At 40.1% G+C, this 23,559-nt stretch overlaps 1 protein-coding gene across 1 annotated transcript in view; it reads right to left on the bottom strand.

Moving 5' to 3' along the window:
- The window catches only part of ENPP2 (ectonucleotide pyrophosphatase/phosphodiesterase 2), a 109,883-nt gene that overhangs the window by 28,039 nt on the left and 58,285 nt on the right, over positions 1–23,559 (bottom strand). The window contains 10 exon segments of the mRNA XM_086695990.1: positions 220–307; positions 469–556; positions 2,800–2,927; positions 3,619–3,650; positions 7,373–7,498; positions 10,268–10,376; positions 12,416–12,571; positions 17,225–17,297; positions 17,992–18,057; positions 23,361–23,416. Of these exon segments, the coding sequence (XP_086552116.1) occupies positions 220–307; positions 469–556; positions 2,800–2,927; positions 3,619–3,650; positions 7,373–7,498; positions 10,268–10,376; positions 12,416–12,571; positions 17,225–17,297; positions 17,992–18,057; positions 23,361–23,416 (922 nt within the window).

Raw genomic sequence — 23,559 nt, 5'->3', positions numbered from 1 at the left:
TAGGAAAACTCCCCATTAGTCAACTGTTAAAGGAAGAAAAAGAAGCCTTAGAAGGGGATGATATTCTGTCCTTCGAACCAGTGGGCAAGTTACACCAATGTTTTGCAGGGAGGTGAAGTGGTCCTAGAAAACAGATACCTCGGTTCTTTCTCTGACCTCGCCGAAGTTCATACGATAACTCAGATTGCTTCGTTGGCTTTGATTCAATAGGTGACTTACCACACATAACATTGTAAAGCTCAATGTTTTCAAATGGAGGCACTTTAGTCTTGTACTTAAATGTCGGGCCATAACCTACAAAAACAGTCTTCCAAGAGAAAGGAAACAAAAACAATTAGACGTTGCTGGTATCTAGCAGCAGCCCTTTTTCCATTTATGAATACTGTTCAACTTCTCTCATGCCAGTATTCTCTAGCTCTTCTGAGAATCACTAAAATCCATTTTCAATTCACAGTTCCGTAGTCATACCTGCATGCTGTTAACTTTGTTATCAAATCCATGGTCTCCCTGGAAAAAACATTTTCCTGATGGTTTCTTATACACATCCAAAGGTTTCCTACATCGAAACAATCGTAGGATTAGTCAGGATTTCTCAGGAAATCACTCCTAAGAAGCCAATTTTGACACACACAAAACCTCCAAGAAGTGGATTTTACAAGCATATTCATCTCTATTTTAATTGCATCGTTCTTGTAGTGATGAAAAGATGATGCTATTCATTTTCCCCAGGTGCCTTTATGTTGACAATTGGCACAGGACAAATGGGGGCCTCTGAAGACAAGGCAGCTACTGTCCTGTACCTTGCTTGTGCTGAGCAAAGCATTAGTCACAGGTAATGTTCTGTCTGCCAATGTGCTTCCCTAGCTCCACAAGGGTAAGATTCTCCACCCTGGGACCATGTTTGTCTGGTTCACTTCTATATCCCTATCACTAGGCTCAAAGCCAAGCACATAATAGGTACTTTTAAAATATGTGTTATTTAATCAATGAATGGAGATGTATTTTATAAAAGTGTTTACATACAAATTTACCTATCAATATAATACAATTAGAGGGTATAACTGAGTGGCAAATTTAACATGTATTAGTGACATATTTAACAAAAGCCCAGGCTCCCATAGACAACATCACTATTTACAAATAAGAAAGTGAAAACATTGCTCTCTAGGCATCAAAACCACTTGACCTTTCTTGTTATGACAGGGAGATGTCTTTTGCTTAAATGTCATGCAGCACGTTTCCAAAATACTTCCATGTTTAGTAATATAAATACTCCCGTGGGTCCCATTTCTATGGATCCTTGTAAGTGCCTACAGAATCTATTGCACTGCACTGACATGCCTGGTGGAAAACAAATTGAACATTTGGGTCCCCACTCCTAGGAAAAGTACTTTCAGCTTGGGATGATGAGGTATGTGCATATGATAACTCAACAGTGCAAAGTTAAATTAAAAAGGTTTACTGATTATTGGGGTGTCTGGGTGGCTCAGTTGGTTAAGTGTCCAACTCTTGGTTTCTGCTCAGGTCATGATCTCATGGTTTCGTGAGTTCCATCCCCGCGTCAGACTCTGTGCTGGCAGCATAGAGTTTGCTTGGGATTCTCTCTCTCTCCTTCTCTCTCTGCCCCTCCCCCACTCACACTCTGTCTTTGTCTCTCTCAAATAAATAAATAAACTTTAAAAAAAAGAAGATTTACTGATTAGTAAAATGCCTGGCTTTGGTCTCCACTAACTTGGTCAACTGTCATCATCTCTCACTTCTACTCAACTACCAGCTTTTCTGCGTATCAACCTATCAACTGCACCAAATTTGCTCTCTCTTCCAAGCTACGCCATCCATAAAAGAACACAGCGAAACCCATTGTGTTCATATCTTGGTAACTACTTCATGAAGACCCCCTATGTCTGTTCTAAATGGTTTCAATAATTTCTGGTCTTCATACATCTCTCTTCATAATCCTAAATATTTAACTCTGTGTAGACCCTTGACAATTACAGTAGGATATTTATGTATGTGTCACATGTGTCCCAAAAGGTGGTTCAAACTGATACACTGATAGGAGTTTCTAGAGGACCACAATCTTATCATCATCTTCTCTCCCTTGTAAACTCATTACCCAAGTACAGTACATATAGTAGTTGCTCAATTATCACTACAGACCAACTCCCAAAACTTTTCTTGAGGAGCAAGTCAGAGCAAGAGTGAGCGGAAAAGGGCTTCTGCCAGGTCTGTGTGAAAATGGATACCCTTTTAATGATTAATTCTTTGGAAGTGCTTAGAATTTCCAGACACATTCTACATCAGATTCAAGAGCAAGAAACAGTATCTTCAATATTGGAGAGTCTTTTGTAGCTCAAAAGAAGGTAAACATTTAAAATATTTAAGGCAACAACATTTTCTAAACTCCTCCACAAATGTTGCTACAGGGTAAGTCTTGTCAAATGAGACCAAATCAGTCCAGTTGTGGTTAAGTGCACGTCCCAGGCATACTTTTGACCTACTCAAGCAATAAGGATAGAGGTTAGAATGTAAATTTAAAAAGTGAAAAGAGAGAGAAAGAGAGAGAGACCACACAGAGATGCACTGAGAGACTTCAAAGAGACACCAAGAGGCTGAGATCCAGAAAATAGAGATGTGTTGGCTCAGCACTAATTGTTTATCTAGCATAAAAAGTATTTGGAAATGGTGGGATTTCCAACTGAGATTTCTTTTTTTCATGGCTAAGGACCTTATAGCATTCCAGTTGCCAAAGAGGTGGTTATGAAGATCAAAAACTGGGACAGCCAATCCCCAAGTTACCTTGCGACATGCCATCTGCGGTCCACCAATAAATGGATGTCCTCAATTCTTCTGTTGTTGGCATAGTGTAAGCGTTTAGGAAGGTGCTGTTTCATGTAAGGCTTAAAGTGCTGATCTGGTTTTTTACACTGAAATATAAATGGAAATTGGACTTTTACATGGAGCGTTTTCTAGAAAAAGTCGTACATACTCTCTCTCTAGAAAGTTGAAGGAGGTTGTAAGCCAAACAAAGGGCTAGTTAGTGAATAAATGGAATCTGTTATCCCCTATCAAATAATACAAGCTAAAAACAAATAGGTTCAAAGGGGATTTGATAACTTGGTAGATGACATGGAAGGTTATCAGAGGGTAGTTAGGAATTTTTAAGATACATTCCTGACTTGTGAGACTATCACTAACAGCAACTCCAACACTAAAGCCTTTTCCAACTACTTGGAGTCAAGGATGGGAGGCGGGGTGGGAAGGGAGGAGATGAGCACTCAGGCCTGTGTGATTACATCCTGCATGGTGGGGAGGGTGATGGAACAGGGTGATGGGCAGATCTGCTTCAGAGAGAGTAAGGATTTGTTTACTCATGAATGAATACTATTCAGTTCTAATGGAAACATCAAATATTCTCAGTTTGTGTCATTGCCAAGACCATTAGGGAGTCTGCAGCTGTCCAGTTTTGAAGTTTTGAAAACTCTTAGAGAAACAAATATATGGGACTGCCGGGCAGTAAGGAAAATGTTCCTCCCGCCCCACAGGGTAGGTGAACCTAGGAGGTGAGTGTGTGGAAGCCGCTCCAAGGGCAGAGACCGGGTGACCTGCCATACTTACCGTGAGATTAGCAATAATGGCTTTAGGGTCATCTGTTCAAAGAGAGAAGGAGAGCAATTTCAAAAAAAGATGACAATAATCACTGAGAGAAATAATTTTTACAGCAAAGGACTCAATTATTTCTCTTTTTTCCCCCCTCCCAGAAGAGCTATCACATTAGCCTCTATTTAAAATATGTGTAAAGTTGTGTGTGAGTATTTAATATTTTGGTAAGTGGAACGCAGCTATGTACGTGGAAATACCTCTATGGCACATTTCCTGGCAAGGTCTGGTTCTCCTCTTCTGGAAGGGAATTCCTCCTTCCAGAGCACAAAGATAATGCTAGGTAAACATCTTCTTGAAGTTCCCCCAGTGGTCCCTCTGGATCTTGGCTTCAGTTTATTTGCAATTTGCCATCAGGAACTAAATTGGGCACTTGGGGCTTTTAGTGACACTTCCTATTTATCTGCAGGTCTTTGAAACAAGCTATCATCCATTTTAAGATGAATCTTCTACTCCATTGAGTTATTTTTTTTCTAAATGGAGTTTTGTTTCCCCAGTAACATCATGGGTCTAATTAGGTAGCTGCCCTCTCCAGCCACAGACACATACAGGGATGCACCTCCTTTATTTTTACTAACCAGCAAACAAAAGGTATTTTAGTCAGTACCCTGAGCTAGCTAAAAGCAAAACTATGTAAATGATGACTGTGCTTAAACTGTGGACAGGATTACATTATCTGAAGGTCCCCTTTTGGGGGGTGTGGAGAGAAAGAGCAGATTGTAGGTTGGTTGGATTTTGTTTTGTTTTCAAAAAATTTGCCTTAGTGTGTCATTACAGAATCAGCAGAAAAGGAAAGCAGCATATGGAAGAGATACCAACGCTCATGAAACAGCCCTCCCTGAAATTTTTTTTAAAAAATTTTGAATGTTTACTTATTTGGCGGGGGGGGGGGGGGGGTGGGCAGCATGAGTCGGGGAGGGGAGAGAGAGAGGGAGACACAGAATCTGAAGCAGGCTCCAGGCTCTGAGCTGTCAGCACAGAGCCCGATGTGGGGTCTGAACTCACAAACTACGAGATCATGACCTGAGCTGAAGTTGGACGCTTAACCAACTGAGCCACCCAGGTGCCCCAGCCCTCCCTGAAATTTAAGTTATCAGTGGAGTAGGTCATGTCTATGTCATTTCTGGCTGTATCCACGGGGCCTGGTTCATGGTAGGCATTCAGTAAGCATTCGCTAATATAAATAAATAAATACTTGTTGTTATTTTTTGAAAATGCATCACTGGGGTGCCTGGACAGTTCAGTCCGTTAAGTGGCTGACTCTTGGTTTTGGTTCAGGTCGTGATCTCATGGTTCATGAGTGTGACCCCCACATCAGGCTCTGCACTGACAGTGCGGAGCCTGCTTGAGATTCTCTCTCTCTCCCTCTCTCTCTGCTCCTCCCCTGCTCTCGCTCTCTCTCTCTCTCTCTCTCTCAAAATAAATGAGTAAAATTTAAAAAAAAAGAAGGAAAAAATGTATAAGTAAGCTTGTCTTGCAGTGTAAGTACACATACTTCAGAGACAATTTTCAGAATCTTAATTCTAAAGCTATGAAATCCAAAGCTAAAATGTGGACTCCATCCTACCTAAATTGGGGTTTAATTTTAGTTGCATTTTTTAATGGAAAGCAAGAAAGTAATAATGATAGCAACAATATGAACCCAAATTGTGTCCCTATCATGTGCAGTCTCTGTGAAAACTTTGCAGGCACTTTCTCTCTGGTCACAGCTACTCTGGGAGGTAGGTGCTAACAGAATCCTCACCAAGCCAAAGGGCATTTAGAAGAGGGGTGCTTTTACACTGGGACCCTGGCAATCTGAATGAGCGGGCCATCCTCTGAACTTCTATACTCTGTGGACTCATAAACCACAATCCTCAAAGGGACCAAACAGGCTAAGTCACGTTCTTTGATGATGAAGAAAAATAAACAGCACAGGGCAATCTTGTGCTCAGATAAATCCCAGAGAACTACTGGAAAATAACAACTGCCTGAGTCCACGCTTAAGACACCAACTTCGAGTTCTCAAGTTCTCAGGCCTCTCACGCTGGCAGCTCCTGCTTTGCATGAGCGGAAGTGGTCACCCAGCACATGGCAGTGCTTAAGAACTGGTGAATGTGGGTTCACATCCCAGCTCCGCCACGTCCTAGCTCTCTTGTTTCTCACCAGAAACTTCACCTCTCTCTGAGCCTTGATTTCTACTGTTTGCAAAAGGGGATAATAACACCCGTCCCACAGGGTTATTAGAAGGATTGAAGAAGACTGTATACACATCTAGCTGAAATAGTGACATGGCCAAGACACCATCATCATAGCTAACATTTATACAACTTTGACTATGTGCTAAACACTGACCAAGGGGATATGTAGATAATCTCTCATCAATCTTTCCAACAATCCTTTTTTAATAGATGAGGAAACTGAGGCACAGAGCATGTAACTAGTTTGCCCAAGATCATAAAGTGACCACCTGGCCAAGCAGGGATTTGAACCTAGACATCCTGCCACCCTGTCTGTGCTGCTAACCATCCACTCTACTGACTCTCACGGGATGAAATCACATATAGGAAAGCGTTTGTAAAGTATGAAATATTTCATTATTGGTACTTATTACTTCATTGGCCCCAAGGTTTTCCTTTTCCCCTAAAACAACCTCGTCATTCCATTTACCATTCATTTACTGAAAAGACCTTTCAATATAGACAAAACCTTTCTTGCACAAGCCCTAAAATGTAAGCACCGATTCAAGAGATACCACAGTGACCCGTGTCCTGTCCCTGGCCAGGGCCTTCCTGTCTCAAGTGAGCAGAGGAGAAGGGAGGATCCGGAGGACAGAAAGGGCATGGAAAAGAGACGGCAGAAACACAGAGGATTTGTTTATTTTACAACGTTGCCTGGAGCTGACCTTGGAACTGTTCCCATTTGTGTTGACTCAGGAACGCAGTTTGGGAAAAACTTAATTTTCCAAAGCTTTACACTTTCGCCGATGGTTTCTTATTCCCAAGGTTAAAACCTCTAAAGGATTTTTTCCCCCAAATGCAGCATGTCTCCAATAAAACTGTGGACTTCTCAGGGGCTAGGGAGGCACCACCTAAGACATCCTATTCTATCGATAAATGTTCTTGTCAGTGGCATATCATAACCTGAGTGTGTACAACATAAGCGATAAGACGGTTCCTGTTTATTTCTAATCTTTCAAAATGGCTGCCACTTCCCAAGGGCAGGACCCCAGGGTTGTGTTGGTCACTTTCATAAAGCTGAAGAGTCCCCTTTAACTGGGCTCCTAGGGACATTCAGGGTCTGAGTGTGGTTCTGACAGACCTGTCACAGACTCCCCTGCCTCAGCTAAAGAGTAAGCTTGAACCTCTTGTTGAAATGTTCCTCTGCTGTAAACAGAAGTTTATGGTTATGCGCATGTCTCAAATTAAGTGTATTTTCCACATAAAGAAAACAAGAGCAAATATTTACATAATGCTGTCATGTGCCAGGACCCTCTCTGAGTGATACACATAGATTCATTTCCACAACAGCTCGATCCATTTTTTATTAACATCCCATTTTTCAGATGAAAAAGTTGAGGGTTCGAGTTTTTACATAACTTATTCAAGGTCGCCCAGCTAAGAAGTAGCAAAGTGAGGATTTTTACGCAAGAATTTCAGCTTCAGAGAACGAGGCTGCACCTACTCTACTCTATTACCATTCTAACAACTTAGCATTTTGAGAAGCAACTTACATTTAGCATTATTGCTAAATTTGGACCGAATTCTTCCTAGAGTTCCAGGCACTAACGTAATGTCATCCACGTTAGTCAGGTAATTGCTCAGGAACTCTGTTCTGTCACAGGTGACATCTTCCATTCCTGTAGGGGGCAAAGAACATATTTTCAGGTGATTGTAAACTTAATATCCTAACACAGACACTAAAAATAACACCCAGGCATGTCCCTAATTCATTTCTAACAACTTACTGTGAGGATCCCCCTCTTTTGAGATTTCTTAACTTGACTTTACATTTTTTAATGCTCCTTTCTACAATCATTTCACCAGATTCTGATATAGTCACATCATCTTGCAGTGCCAGAAGGTGGAAATTGCATCATCTCAATGATCATTTTAAGTCGTTCAGCAGGAACAGCAAGACAGAGGAAGTGACTACGATCTTCTTTTTAAAAAGCTATTTACACAGTCATTATGGAAAAGATCTACTCTAAAAAAAAAAATCCTAGATTGCTTCAAACTCTTCCCAGCTGGGGGTGGTGTAAATAACTGGAATACATAGTTCTGTGTCTCTTTTACAAAATGTCATTTTCCAATTCTCTCTAATGTATCTCCTGACTTGAGTGCATAATCACCAGTCCTCAGCCTGTCTCCACTGGTGGCCTTGGACGTTACTGACAAAACAATACTGGCAACAAGAGATGAGAAAAAAATGTCAGCCCCAATGACCACCCAAACTGAAAAACAAAATATTGCTGAAAACAAGTTGTAAACAATGTAATCAGTCAAAACTGAAAGCTAGCAACTCAAACACAAAAAGCGTGTAGGTAGGGAATTTTTTTAACCGGCAAATATTCCTGCCCTACCCAAGACTGGTTTTCTGCCCCCATCAAAAAAAAAAAAAAAAAATTCTTAATCAATATTAAAAATAGATGAATAAAAAAACAACATAAACTCAAATGTCACAATAATAGACTATGGGGACTGGTAGACACATTTATGGTCATTTTGGAATTTATGAGATGACACAGAACGATGAAGATTTAATATACTGCTTTGCACAATCCAATATATAGATATTCTCTAAGAGGGGGAAAATAAGTGATTCTGTAAAGGACATCGTAAGGTTTTGGAATAAAGAAATACAACCCAGAGTGGCGCAGACCTGATAAACTCCAAATTATCACCTTCTGGGATCCCAGATCAAGACACCTCATCTCTTTTGCAATACAAATGGGAATGAAGAAAGACAAAAACATATCGCAACATAACACAAAGTTTATACAACCTGTCTTTTAACATTTAAACCATCATAAAGAAAAAACAATGAACAGCTACTGTTTTAGTACACTGTTAACTCAGAAAAAGCAAGTCTCAAAACACATATTGGTGGAAGACTGGAAGAATCTTCCATTTGTTACACGTCTAGGAAGTCAGTTTTGCCATCGTAGCGGTGAACCATCTCTCTTGCTTTCAAAGACCATATGTGAAGAGCTTCTCAAGCATCATCACTCTCACCCTCTGGACTAACTCTGTGTAGGTAGTATTAGTGTTTTCATTCTGCAGATGAGGAGGCCGCATATGACGAGATGGCTCCTTAGTGGCACAGTGCAATTTGAACTCCACTGAAATTACTTCTTACTCCAAAGCCCAGGCTCTGAAATACTAGACCATACTACCTTTTAAGAAAGAGACGCAAAGGCTTCCCAAAACTAAAGCAATCTACTCATCTCAGAAGCCTGCACCTGGTAAGACAAGGTTTTAAACTAAGACCTCTGCAATGCTCCAGCATGTGACTCGCTGGCACCCATCCACTTCTTAGACATGAGGCTCCAGCCTGTGACCAAATGCTCTTGACACCTCTGGGCAACTTAAATTGAATCAGCTGTGTCACATGCTCCAGAATCTCTGTCTTATCTGTAGCTCTCTCCCAAGTCAATCTTATGGAGCATGATTTTGCAGAGGGTCACATTTAGCCCCCGCCAAAGAGCAAGCAAGTCCCACAACTTCTTTTTTGAACTTCTCCTAGATTTTCTAGGACATTCTGGAAAGAAAAGTACAGGCCCAAAGCAGACCTTTGACTAGGGACCCTTGCCTGCCATTCTTAACACAACTACCAAAGAGTCTACCAATTTTTTTTCTCTGAAGCCCTTTCCTAGAAGGGAGCAGGCCCACATTCCAGGGTCATTCTTTCAATTTGATAGTTCTGGAATGCAGGAGGCACTCTCTAGATAGAACTCAGGGTACACAGCTGTGAATAAGAACGCCCTCTGAGGAACTCCCTGCAGCTCCATAATATCTAATGTTTATGATGTTCAACAAAGTGGTTATGAATTCTTCTACTTTATACAGTGATTTAGAAAAACTCTGCTTCTTCCTCTCTTTAACAGTTTCTGTACTGAAGCAAGGTCCTGTGGTTTTGGTCTTGAATTCTCTCAGTGAATACAGGGAAATCGTTTTACTTACATACCTCTTCTTTGACAAGAATCCTATGTCTCCTCCTCCGTATCATATTTAGATTTATTTTTTTTAGCCACATAGACTCTGTAGGCTCTTTTTGGGGATGTGGCTAGCAGAGATGAGTAGTATCACCTGATATGTCACAGAGAGGAAGCTATTAATACCACAAGAAAATTGTCTGCCACACTTTGGCAAGAGACAGATTTTTGTGGAAAGACTTTCTTTCCTGCAAAGAAAAGGATGACACAGGAAGTCCCCGGTTTGGGTCAGAATGATCCAGGGTCATCTCGTGTCATCTCACACTTTTGAGTCATGGCCTGACTTCTTTCCCTACCCTAAAGAAAGAGGGAAGAAGGTGAAGAATACAATCTGGGACTCTGAGGGCAAGCGTTCTCCATCAGAAACATGATCTATGTAGTTGTCCTATTAGCGAAGAAGAAACAAAGGTTTACCATGGTCTCCAACAAAGATGACATTGACACAGCGATGCAGCTTCAGCTGTTTCAGTCCATCCATTAATTGCCCCACTGTTTTGTCAATTTCCCTCAGAGGATTCGTCATCTGGAAAAAAAGAGCAAATTAGGCCCAGCAGGTTTTTGGGTTTTTTTTTCCTTTTAGTTTCTCATAGATCTTCTACCCCTAGAACATTCTGGAAAGAAAACTTCAGGCCCAGAGGCAGAGCTTTGTCTAGGGAGATCTGTCTGCTGCTCTTAATGGAAATCTGTTCTGATCACTTTTATTTGTATTATTTCAGGAACGTAAAATCTCCCCTCATTCAATCCCTTTTAAGATTCTGTGATACAAAAATATCAGAAAGATGAAGGTAAATTTTTTTTTTTTTAGAGATAAACTGGCCTTTCTAAAATGTAACAATGTTATTTAAATCCAAGAATTTCGAGAGTAAGCAGAAAGTCAGATGGATAGTTTAAGCCTCTTGTTTGCTAGGTGAAATCACATCAGGTTTTGAACCATGGCAAGACGATGGAGGCTAAGTGAATCAAAAACAGTTCTGAGGTAAAATGGTACCCTTCCATTTGATGCTAAATTAGAACATCATTAATACAATGGACTCCATCTAATGTCTCCAAGAACTTAACTGTCAATGTCTGAGAATAATAGATCCCGTAATAGAATCTCTTCCAAGAAACAAGGTTACTAGAAGAATCTCTTCTAAGAAACAAGCTATTGCTTCTCAATTTAGTCCCTTTCAAGCTGATTTTGAGTGAATAAGAATCTACAAGAGTCTTAACTTCAGAAGAAGTGAACCACTGAGCTTGTTCTAGAATTCTTATTCAGCTTAAGGAAACACAAAAACTCAGTTGTTTGAAGATTTACAAATCTTAAGAAATACAATCCATCTCTCATTTTCTTGCCTCCAGTGGAAGATTCTAACAGCATGAATTCTCCCACACACTAGAGACTTCCCTCTCACTGTCATCTCTATGCGATGGAAAGATTTCCAAGAAACACCTCATCAGACAAACACTTGGCTGTACTTCAGGTGAATTTTACAACTTAGCTGCAACCACACACATACACCCAAGATGACTGGTAAGAACAGAAGGGTCTGCATGTCATTTTTTATTTCAGACATATAATATTATCCTCCATTAGTGTCTTCTCAGATGACTCAAGACCTTTCCTCAAATCACACCCTCAGTAAAATCAGCCGTAAACTTGTTTTCCTTCATGGCAGGAGTCAGTATTTCAAATTCTGTCCCAAGGAGTAAGTCACAAGTGAAAAGTCTCAGAATGATATGCGCCAGCATCATCTGAAGGGCTGCCACGTGTGGAACTAAATGGTATTTGCTTTTGGGAAAACCATGCTTTCTTCTAAGACCTTTGCCTCAACAAAAACATACCAAAAGCATTAATATGTCAATGCTTGGCAATGCCTTATTTTCACCAGACAACTCAGGTGAAATCCAGGACCTGCTTCTCAGTGACGATTTCAGATGGTCATAAGCAAGAGAGTGCCTCAGAGGTACCTGAAGGTTTCGAGAGAAGTGACAACTTCTAACCTCTTCTGAATGTACTGAAAAGAGTCGACGTTATTCATGTCTCTATAAGAAAATACACACAGTTCCAACTACCCACTGTTTTCTCCTGCTTTCCACCTCAGCTATTCCCTTGTCTATAACCTAAGACCTTTTCTGGACTCTGAAGGTATGCACCATTAATCTGAGCCAATTTTCTATTGAGTTCGAATTTATATGGTCTTTGAGGAATCCCCTCGCTGCCTTGCTAGATTGTCTCAAGAACCAAGGCTACAAACCATTGTAACCAATTCCATGAATAAGTGCAAGCAAAACCAACAGCCTTCCTAACATTCGTTCAAGCCTAAATGTTAATACTAGGTTTAGGGCAACTGATTCTAAAGAAAGTGGAAGGTTCTTTTTTCCCATCTTGCTGAAAGTTCAGGAAGTCTTCACGTTAGTGTTAACCTCTGAAGTGCCAGATTCTTCTGGACTCAAAGCCAAGAATGACAAAACCAGAGTTTTTCTGAAACATATTCAGCTGATTTTCAAAGCAAGGCACTAAAGAAAACCTTCAACTCAGACCTACCCGCCACAAAGCTTTGGAACAATAGATAAACTTACTTTGTCCTGACGAGTTTCCGCAGCATAATGATCCATCCTATGTAATTTTCTTCTTCTTTTCTTTGGAGGAGCAACTGGTCTTTCCTGTCTCCTCTTAGGGGTAACCTTCCTCTTAGGTCTCTTAGCCGGAGTAAGAGGTGAGCCATAACTACTCTCCTGTACTGGCGGATAGAGATGTCTGGACTCAGAAGTCGTCTGTCCCTCTGGGTCAGATAATAAAGCTCACACTTTGCCATCTTGGGTCAGCAGAGCCTTAGTTAAAAAGACTAAGGCTCCTTAAGTGAGAAAAAGTTGGTAGGAGAAATGATTCATGGAACTCTATAGAGAGAAGCTTCCTAAACCCATCATGAGGCTGCGAGCAAGAATATAATTTAAGAGAATCTAGTCATGCGGGTTTCTCTTGGGCTAAGGAGACTGCTTGTGGATATACTGAAGGTGACATACAGTTCCGCATTCCATTAAATCCCACATTAGGGAGAGACTGGTCTTTGGTTATGAAGAGCTCTCCATTTATAAAGTACTAGCAGAAAACCAAATAAAATACTAGCCATTTAGTCATTTCAAGGTAACCGTGGGATTCATGTAGGTGGCTCCAATTCAGAATCTGATGGATATCTGTTCATACCACCACTATATCAAAGCAAGTGTCACCTTCATTTGCAAGGATTAGGGGAAAATGTTTAAACCAAGGATGGAATGGAGCATAAATAATAAGCAATCCTCCTTGGACATAAATGTATACTTAGATAAATCAGGACTTTCAGCAGGAGAGAGAACTTCCTTCCCACTGATAATTTAGGTTTTCGGTACAGAGGACCTCTAAAGCCAAGAGAGAACCATAAATAAAACTGTCTTTTAAAAAACTATCTTGCAAAATTAGGTAAAATGTAAAACTCATCAAGATCTCTTCATCTTGGTATAGATCTCAAGAAAGAGTCTATGTGCTTATACTCTTTCTATACATCTCGTTGTGAAAATCTAGAGAGAGTGGTGAAGGCTGACACAGAACCTGAGTAAGGAAGATAACCTTTGGGACTTCCAAACGCTAGAGAAAAACAGGCCCCTGATTTGCTGATGGTGCAAAGGTGAATTAAAGCAGCAAGCCCTGACGTCTCCCTGGCTGAGTCTCTCTTGGTGGGACTGCTGCTCCAAGAATCATTCAGATGCAGGAAGGGGCAGAAGGAGGAACAATGTTAGTGTATCCAAGAGGGAGGCCATCTGCCATGCCATTTCACCGTTTCCAGAGCAAGCCACTGCAAAGGCACTTCCGTTTCCGCCTCATCCTCTGTCCCTGGCAGAGCAATTGAAAGACACAGCCCCATGGACTCTGGTTTGGTGGTGTTTGGTGTTTTTTGTTTTTTTGTTTTTTTTTTTTTAATGCATCTAGTTTCAGGCAGTTCTCCACGAGAAGAGAAGCAAAAGGAAAAAGACAGTTTCCCATTTCATGGTCACTGAATACATTTCAGCTAGTGCTCAAGTCGGCCCATCAGACACCCAGCCATTTGCAAGAGACCCCACCATTCAGAAGACTCCAAAGGTGAGCCCTTCTGGTTGCAGCAGGTTAGAGGAGCAGCGGGAGAAACAGGATTTAGCCAAAATGAGTTTTCATCCAGTGATTATATTGCACGTACTTCCTTCTTCAAATGTTAGAGGTAGACAAAAGCTAAGATTTCACTGACCAGCCATACTTTAGTCTGACTTTAGAAGATTTAGCCTGAGGTTATTAGGAGGACCGGAGGGAGAGGGGCAAATTTCCCTGCTTTTCAGAAGAATACTTTGCCATCTGAAGGTAGTAACTAGCCAGCCAAAGCTCTGCCTCTAGGCCTGGAAGAGCAGCCGAACGAGGAGTCACAGAGAAAGCACAGGTCAAAGAGAAAAAGATTGCGCCAACAATCAAAAGCAAGCATGTTTCTGAACATTCACCATTACACTATGAAACCAGGAGCAATAAACCATTTCTTGAAGCTATTAGCCCAAAGTTTGGTCATCTCATTTAATAGTCTTTGAGAATCGTCCTGGAAAAAGTATACTCAGACATTAAGCAAATAATGCACAGATTTCCACTTCGTTGTAGCACACAGCATTTTGAATTTTTTTCAATTAAACTTCAGATGCAAGGTATTTTCTCCTTAGATGTAAGTGAAGACATGTTACTGACTTTATGAATAATATTTCCGTTTGTAAAGCCTTTACACGCACACCACATGTATATAACGGATCTACAGGTATATAAACCAATTCGTCTACTACAGAAAAGAGGTTTTGCTGGCTTGTTTTAGTTTTGCATTTTTAAAGCATAAATGGTTTTGTTTTTATTTTTCAGTAGAAATAGGATTCCTAGAACCAAATGAAAAATAGTTGAAATCTGAAAATATCTCTTGCCTTACCAGAAGAAAGTGACCAGGTTACCAAGTTATTGTAACTGAAGATACATTCCAAGGACCTAATTAAGAGTGTTTTACTCAGGGGATACATGAGAATATCCCAGTTAAAAGGAAGTATTAATACTAAAAAGAACATAGCACGAATACCTTCAAGTCTTAATTCAAAAATTCTAGAAGAAAAATATCTCTGTTTGTATATTTAGGAGTAACCCTGAGCACAGCATCATCATCATTACAACAAACTAAAGCATCTTATATTACATTGCATTTATCACTGCTCAGTACTTTAAAAGAAACCTTTCAGTTTATTTCTTGATTAAAACATGCACACAGACACTTTCAAGTACGCAATCACAACTGAACTACACATTCTAGAAATCCAGAGATGTTCATGGATAAAAAACATTGCTGAGTTTTATGACTTTTAAGGAAATCAGGACCGTAAGAGTTATACTTCATCTACATTGTCAAAAGCCAACTTTTGACATGAAGAAAATCTTCTGTATGAACTGAACATGGTTATTAATGACCATTCTGCTTACGTCCTGGACTAAAGGAGAGATAAATGGTTCTATGGGAAGACCCTGGCCCAGGAGTTCTGAGATTCTACTGCTCAGTCCACTTACCCGCCAGGTGACTCGAACGGCCCCAGTCCAGCTTCTTCCTTTTAAAAGAATGGCTAAACCAACCTCTGGCTTGCCTATGCCATGGGATCTTTTAAGGGATATTATTATTCAAGCAAAGCTGAACTTTTAAATAAGGCACATGGAACTACTTAGGATTTTTTTTTTTTTAACATTTTCATAAAATGTAGTTCCTTTTGTTCACTTTAGATTAATCTCAAAGAAAGTCATCCTAAAGATAAAACAGCCATGCTTGTTCTGGCAAGAATAAGATTTGTGTTTCATGCAGATGTTTATCTCATTTTATCATTTGTGTTTCATAATCATGCAACACTCGTTAAACATCAAAGGGACAGGAGAAAGAGCATCAGACTTCTATAACTTCAATGATTTAAGGCAAACTGAGAATGGTTTCCCATAGCCATTAGTTTCCAGTGTTTAAAAAAATCATGACAGAATTGATGTTAAAACATTCAAAAATATTTATAGCTTCTTGGTATTTACTGCCTTTGTTTAGATATACTGGGTTTTGTTCAAAAGTGTTTAAACCAACACACTTCTCTGTATTTCCTACTCAATCTTATGCCAAACACAATGAACTTAATTATCACGAGCAGTGTTGTCACAGCCTATTAGAGAATGGAAGGCAGCTTCCATTAACAGAGTTTTTGAAATGATTTTTTATCCCAAATCAAGTTTTATTGTGTCGATGTAGATCTTACCACACTAGTTAGAAAGAGAGATGGAAAACGTTTTAGATTTGCAAATCCTGTCATGTTTTAAAGTGATCTATGCTGCAACACTGTGAAGATTTCCATTTCCAGACAAATGAGGAACATAACAAAACACAACTATCTCTTTCCCACCTCTGAATTTGAAGTTATACTGGATATCATATAACAGATTGTTTCCAACTAAGATTACTGTTTGATAAAAGGGCATTACATTGCTCTGCTAAACAGATTCATTCAATAGTGCATCTCTCTCAATTAAAAATTAATTTCAGGCACCTGGGTGGCTCAGTTGGTTAAGCATCTGACTTCAGTTCAGATCATGATCTAACCATTTGTGAGTTCGAGCCCCGCATTGGGCTCTGTGCAAACAGCTCGGAGTCTGGAGCCTGCGTGGGATTCTGTGTCTCCCTCTCTCTCTGTCCCTCCCCTGTTTGTGCTCCCCTTCTCTCTCTCTCTCTCTCTAAAAAATAAATAAACGGTAAAAATTAAAAAAAAAGAATTAATTTTATTTGGGGGAATAATGGATACATTCATAGTCTTGATTGTGGTGATGGTTTCACAGGTATATATCTGCCTAAATTTATCAAATAAAGAAGGGTCCAATGCTATAACATATACCAGGTTGATTGCACCTGCTCAGGCTATTTATTAGACCTACTTAGCTGACCTATCCTCTCTGACTGCATAATCATTGTAACAGAGCTAAAATTCAGTTGTAATGTTTTGTATTGTGTGTTTCATCTCCAGATGTCTTTCCACTCCTATCCCAGTGATGGCAAATGCCAACCCTCCCTGATCCTTCACCTTTTCACTAATGCCTTCAGGGATGGCATATACTTCTCCTGTGAACACCAAGATTAGGATATGTTTGAATATCAAATCAATCTGAAATGAAATTCTTATAAGAAAAACAGGTATGTTTAAGACTTTTTTAAATGTTTTTAGTCTTGTAGTATATATATATAAACCTTGCATATACGAGACACTTTGTACGAGACCTGAAATAAGGTCAGCAGGTCAGGTAGCCAGGGGCACATGTTCTCCTCAAGCAGATGATAAGCTACTAACCTCAGGGCCAAAAGGGCCATATTTGTGTCCAGAGAAGTCAGGTTGTTCCGAATAGAAGGCATAGACTGAAGGCCTACGGGAAAATTGGAAGGTTCAGAATCTCCCCCAAACCACATATAACAAAGAATATCAAGTGTCTCTTCACATTAAGAGAAAATTATCTCAAATCAAGTTAATTAATATCCCAACCACTGTTAGTATTAACATGGAAAATGTCTCTTGTTTTTTGGGGGGGGTAGGAATTCTATTTTTTTCCACATCCACTGCCCCCTACACCACCCGCACTGTAGTAACCGCCTGGTACCGCTCTCAGGGACCAAACGTCACAAAGGATTATCTGAACACATACTCAGGTCTTTGATCTTCAAGATAACAGAGCCCAGTGAAAATTCACATGGACCATGCAGTCTGCAGCCTAAAAGAACAACTCCATTAAAGTGAAAAGTCAGTCTTAATGCTTCCCCGGCATCATTGGGATGCTGCTGGTTCATTTATCAAAGCCAGGAACTCCCTTAACCTCTGCTGTAGTGGCCAGGATTAACAGCTGTAGTCCATCCATGTAATTAAATGGTCCCCAATAGCCTACGTCCATTATACCCTTCTTAGGGAAGGTAACGTTCAAGACTGAGAACCATAAAACTTTTAATAATACCAAACCTTGACCGTGCTTCTATTTCACAGCCCATCTAGTTTTCACCCAATTCTAACCTACAATGGAAACAGACTGAAGAAAGGAGAGGTTAAGTCAGGGAGACGGAAACAAATACCTTTCATCGTCTGGCAGGGTGAGCCACTGCAGTATGGTTAAGATTCTCCGCTCATGAGGGATGACTCTGTAGGGTGATAACAAGTAAAGCATGATGTTAGGTTGCATTTCCACAAACTTCAGCCTGATGACTGCTCACGCTGGCACCAGGACCAAGGGCTCTCTATTTACCGCCATTTGCTTTCACATCCTCGTCATAAAAGGCCATCTTTCGAATCAGTGTTTAAACTTCCACTTCCATTTGCAACATATCATATTGCTCAACCTCTGTCATAGAAGGTGAGACTGGAAACTCTCACTCACAATCAAGTGAGCAACCTGTCTGGCTGATCAGAGATTCTGCTACAGGCAGAAAAGGACCCTGGGCTCAGAAGCATTGCCATCCAGTGAGTAAAGCCATTAGCTATGGCCACCGAGGTTACCAGGACACCTCAATCTGCTTCTTGCTGGTGGTATGACCTCTCTTAACCTCTACCCCACTTTGATCTCTCTGGGCCTCAGTTTACTCATCAGTAAAAGAGAGATAATAGCAAGGCATACGGCACATAGCTTGGTCATAAAGATAAAATGAGACAAAACAGGCAAAGGGCACGTACAGGGCCTACCACATAGTAAGTTCCAAAAAAAAAACCCAAAAAACAAAAAACCTTTATTTTTATTAATGATCATAATTAGTTATCATTCTATCTCTAAAGACTTATATGACTTTGGAAACATTATTTAATCTAAAACTTTACATTCTTCCTCTATAAAATAAGGGGTTAGGAAAGGTATTCATGAAATTCTCTTCTAGCTTATCAAAATCTATCAAGAATAGGCACCTATAATTATGAGACTGACAGAAAGGGTATAATCTTCATCCACAATGACTTTTGTGTTTAAGTCTCATTCCTCTGTTGAAATATAATTACCCAAAATCTGGCACCAGCTTTGGGAGCTCTCAGCTAACATGACGGTACTGTATCCTGGGCTGAGTTTCATTGAGATGCTCACAAGCTGAGCAATGTCTTTATTTACGGGGAAATTGGCTTATTCTTTCCTAACAAGTAGCACGACATGCTTTTCTGCCCCCCCCCCCCCCATCCAAGAACAGGCATTAGAGCTTGTTTATGACGAACTCAAACTAAAGCCCAAGTTTAATTGCGGTCAGTAAACATTACTGTGGCCAAGAGTGACCCCTCATATGAACTGTGTTCCCTGGGTGATAATGGTGTCAATGTAGGTTCATCAGCTGTAACAGATACACCACTCGGGTAGAGGACATTGATAATGGGGGAGGCTATGCATGTACAGGGGCAAAGGGGGGCTTGGTAAGTCACTGTACCTTCCAGTTTCATTTGCTGTGAACTTAAAACTGCTCCAAAAAATAAACTCTATTGGAAATTTATTGTGGGATGTTGGGTGAGCCACTTACACTTTTACTCTTGGTGGAGGTAAACAAGAGAAAGCTGGGAGAAAAACCAAGCTCCAGAGCCATGGTGGAAGGCTGGAGCTGGCCGGAGCCCTAATCAAGTAGTTCCTCTCCCCAGGCAACCCCCACCCCCCAAGGCCCACCAACTCTCCTAGATCGGAGCTTTGTCCTTCCTCTGGCCCCCTCCCAGTCTAGAACTATCCCAACAGCGCCAGAAAATCATGTTTAACATAAAATGAGTCTTAATGTAAACAAATTCCAAGGCTACTGAATAAATGTGACCCTGTGTATTATAGCCTATAATTGAATTAGAAATAGGCATAGCAAAGCCAAGATCATCACTTAAGGTATTTAATTCATCAGCCTCAGAAATCCTCTGTATCTGGGGCGCCTGGGTGGCGCAGTCGGTTAAGCGTCCGACTTCAGCCAGGTCACGATCTCGCGGTCCGTGAGTTCGAGCCCCACGTCAGGCTCTGGGCTGATGGCTCGGAGCCTGGAGCCTGTTTCCGATTCTGTGTCTCCCTCTCTCTCTGCCCCTCCCCCGTTCATGCTCTGTCTCTCTCTGTCCCAAAGATAAATAAAAAAAGTTGAAAAAAAATAAAAAAAAAAAAGAAATCCTGTGTATCTGAGCAAAATAATTACATATTTAGAATTCTTTCCTAACTTAAAAAAAAAGCCAAATGCGGTAGCCTTTTCATTTTACCTTGTTTCATGACCTACCTGCCAGCTGCTTTATTTTACATAATTGGTGTTAAGTCACAAAAATGGACTCTGATGGACTCCCTTGATGCTAATGGAAAACTACAAGCTAATAGATTTTGTGTCGAGCTCAGAACACGCATCCTCTAACACCTTCATTGGATGGGGAGTCTGACCAGCAAGGAATAAAAGCATCCACTCTGAGGCTGGAATGCTTGCGTTTGAATGCTGACTCCAACATGTGCTGGTGACTAGACTTTGCCAAGTTACTTAACGTTTCAGTGCCTCCATAAAATGAGGATAACAATAGCTCTTATCTCATAAGGCTCTTTTAAAGTTTAAAAGAGATAATACACGAAAAGCACTTAGAACAGTGCCGGGCACACAGAAATTAGAAAAATGTTAGCTTTTATCATCATGTACTGGATCCACAGGTCCACAGAGATGACACACACACTCATGAAATATTTGTTAAACGTATAACATGTTCAAGGCATTTGTATGAATGTAAATAAAGATACAAAATTCTGCTACTAAAAAGACCATTACGGAGGAGTCACCATTCTCTTCTTAGAAAGATAAGCAGGGGATTACCATTTTCTGGGCAGGAGCTGAGTATGTGTGTGTCCTAAGAACCAGAGATGAGAACTGTAGATGCCTGAATATCCATCCAAACTGTGACCCTCGGGCATGACATTTCACCTCTCTCGGCCACACTATTCTAACCTTGCCAATGAGGAGCTGGACAAAGTGGTCTCTAACTTTCCTACGAGTTCTACATTATCTTTATGAAATTGCCCAGGAACCAAAAAGACATAGCCCCTAGCCATTAGTGTTTAAAACACAACCCAGAGACAGCACAAACAAATGTGGCAAAGGAACAGTGTGTGTCCAAATGGAAAGGGAATTGGTGCTTGTGTCGCTGTCTTTACCGTCACTGTTTGATATAGAATTTGTTCTGAGACCAAGTATGTCACAGATGGTCAGAAAAAGAAAAAAAAAAAAATAGGAGGGATGGAAAATGAAGGACCAGATGAGGCATTTAGTGTTAAAGGGAACCAATTACCTTTGAACACATATAGCCATTGTATGGTCAGTGTTGGAAGAGATGATGTGGACTAGAAAACAAAAACCACTTATTGGTTACTCTCTGTGTACTAAGCACCCTACTAGGCCCTTTAAATAAGTTAGCTCATTCCATCTTCACAACACCCTATGTTATCGAGGGATTAAATCACTTGTCTACAGCCAGCAATCTATTAAGTGGCAGCGCTAGGATTAGAAGCAATCTAAACACTCATACATAAAAGGAATTACTGCTTTTGAACATGAATTGACACACACACACACACAAAATGGAATGGAGCAGCATCAGTACTTTGGAATAGAATACTATCATTTAAAAAGCAAGAATAATTCTAGGTTGCAGTACAGAATCACGTTAAAAAGATGGCCTTCCAAGTCTAACTCTGCACCTTGAATCTGGTTTTAAACTTAAAATTTTTCATGGGGCGCCTGGGTGGCGCAGTCGGTTAAGCGTCCGACTTCAGCCAGGTCACGATCTCGCGATCCGTGAGTTCGAGCCCCGCGTCGGGCTCTGGGCTGATGGCTCAGAGCCTGGAGCCTGTTTCCGATTCTGTGTCTCCCTCTCTCTCTGCCCCTCCCCCGTTCATGCTCTGTCTCTCTCTGTCCCAAAAATAAATAAACGTTGGAAAAAAAAAAAATTTAAAAAAAAAAATAAACTTAAAATTTTTCAGAATGTATCATGTGTAGATTCCCCTGACATATATTCCATTAAAAAACTGAAAATATGACCCTGGTGTGTGTGTGTGTGTGTGTGTGTGTGTGTGTGTGTGTGTGTGTTATAACAAGATTTTTTTTTTAAAGAAAAAAAAAAACAAAAAAAACTAAATCCAAGTCACTCCTGGAATATAGAGATAAAAGAACAATAGCCTGAGAAGCAAAGCCAAACTAAGGACATCTTTAGAGCACACAAAAGCTACCTTCTTAGAAGTAGTTTGAAATGGGTGGAGAAAATTGCCATTCAAAATCAGAACACTGGGCCTTTTCAACGAAGCTTTGCAGCAGTTTCGGGGGGGTAAGGGTGGGACCTAGGTATTAATTATGTTGTTGGCTCCTTTCCATTCTGCTGAGCAAATATATTATGGAACAGAAGAAATCATTTCTGTAAGCATCTATGACAGTCAAGGGTTACAAAAATGTAATGCAGATGATTAAATTGGTAGATCAACATGTCATCTACATGTCATTTCTAACATACCCACACTTATTTCTCAACTCAGACAAGCTCTTTAAAAAATAGGGGCGGGGGAGACTTTTAAAGGGTCACTGTCTTAAAGTCACCAAACCCAGTTTCAACACAGCCCTTCAAATCTGAAAAAGCTACTTTTATTCCTGAATTTGGAGAATATAGATGGTCCCATTCTGGATTAATCTGAACCTGTGATTGCTCTCAGCACACTACTATTATAGAATAGTCAGATTTTTGTTAAGGCATAAGAGGCAAATATGGAAACAGCTTTAGGTGGTTAAAAAAAAAAAAAAAAAAAGATGGAAAGAACATCTCAGTGGGAACAAAATCCCCATGAAAGTTGAAACAGATTCCTTTTCTCACTAAGGAGCCTTAAAAATAATCAACATGTTGACACTTTTATTAGGTAAGTTTCACCTAAAGACTACTTTATGAACATTAACTACTAATCCCCCCATTAGCTCTGTGGGGAAGACAAGTGATAGTTCCATTTTTCTTATTAGGGAAATCCTAGAGTTCAGTGGAAAATGGAGTGGAAACAGAGGCTTCCCCTTGTCTCCTGTCTGGAATTTCCAATCTCTAGACTACTACATCAGCTGTCTGAGACCACACTAGACTTTTAATGTTGTGAACCAAAATAAACATAGTATGTTATAATATATTTATAGAAAATGATAATGCAAACCACAGCAATAAATAGTCCAAGAGAAATATACGATCCTTGGTGGTAAGTTACCAAACCCTATAAATGGACAGAAAAATCTGAAGGATGACAAGAAGGGAAAATCTTCATATTCTATTAAGAAAAGATGGAGGAAAAAGGAGGGAAGACCTCTAAAAAATGATTGGAAGATTAATTCCAATCAGAAAATACAGAAAAGCTCAAGTGCTTTTGTATTTAACTGAAATGAAATCAAATTGAGTTAATGTTTCATAAGCTGATCATAATTGCAATTTTACAAACACTGACAAAATAAAGACAACTTACACAGACCAGAAGAATGTCCCAGCTTTCACCCCTTGCTTGGTGGCTGTAATCCATAGCTAATGAGGAAAATATAAGAGGCTTATAACACGTTCTGAGATTTTTTTCTTCTCAAAGAAGAAAAAAGTTTTAAAATATATTAGATCAGATCTCTTATACTTTACCCACACCCCATCATAAATTTCACATTATTTGCAATCAT

The sequence above is a fragment of the Puma concolor genome, chromosome F2 (assembly GCF_028749965.1).
Source record: "Puma concolor isolate L17-30 chromosome F2, mPumCon1.1.hap2, whole genome shotgun sequence".
Classification (NCBI taxonomy): Eukaryota; Metazoa; Chordata; class Mammalia; order Carnivora; family Felidae; genus Puma; species Puma concolor.
Note: the sequence above shows the minus strand (reverse complement) of the source record. Positions and strands in the feature narration are given on the sequence as shown.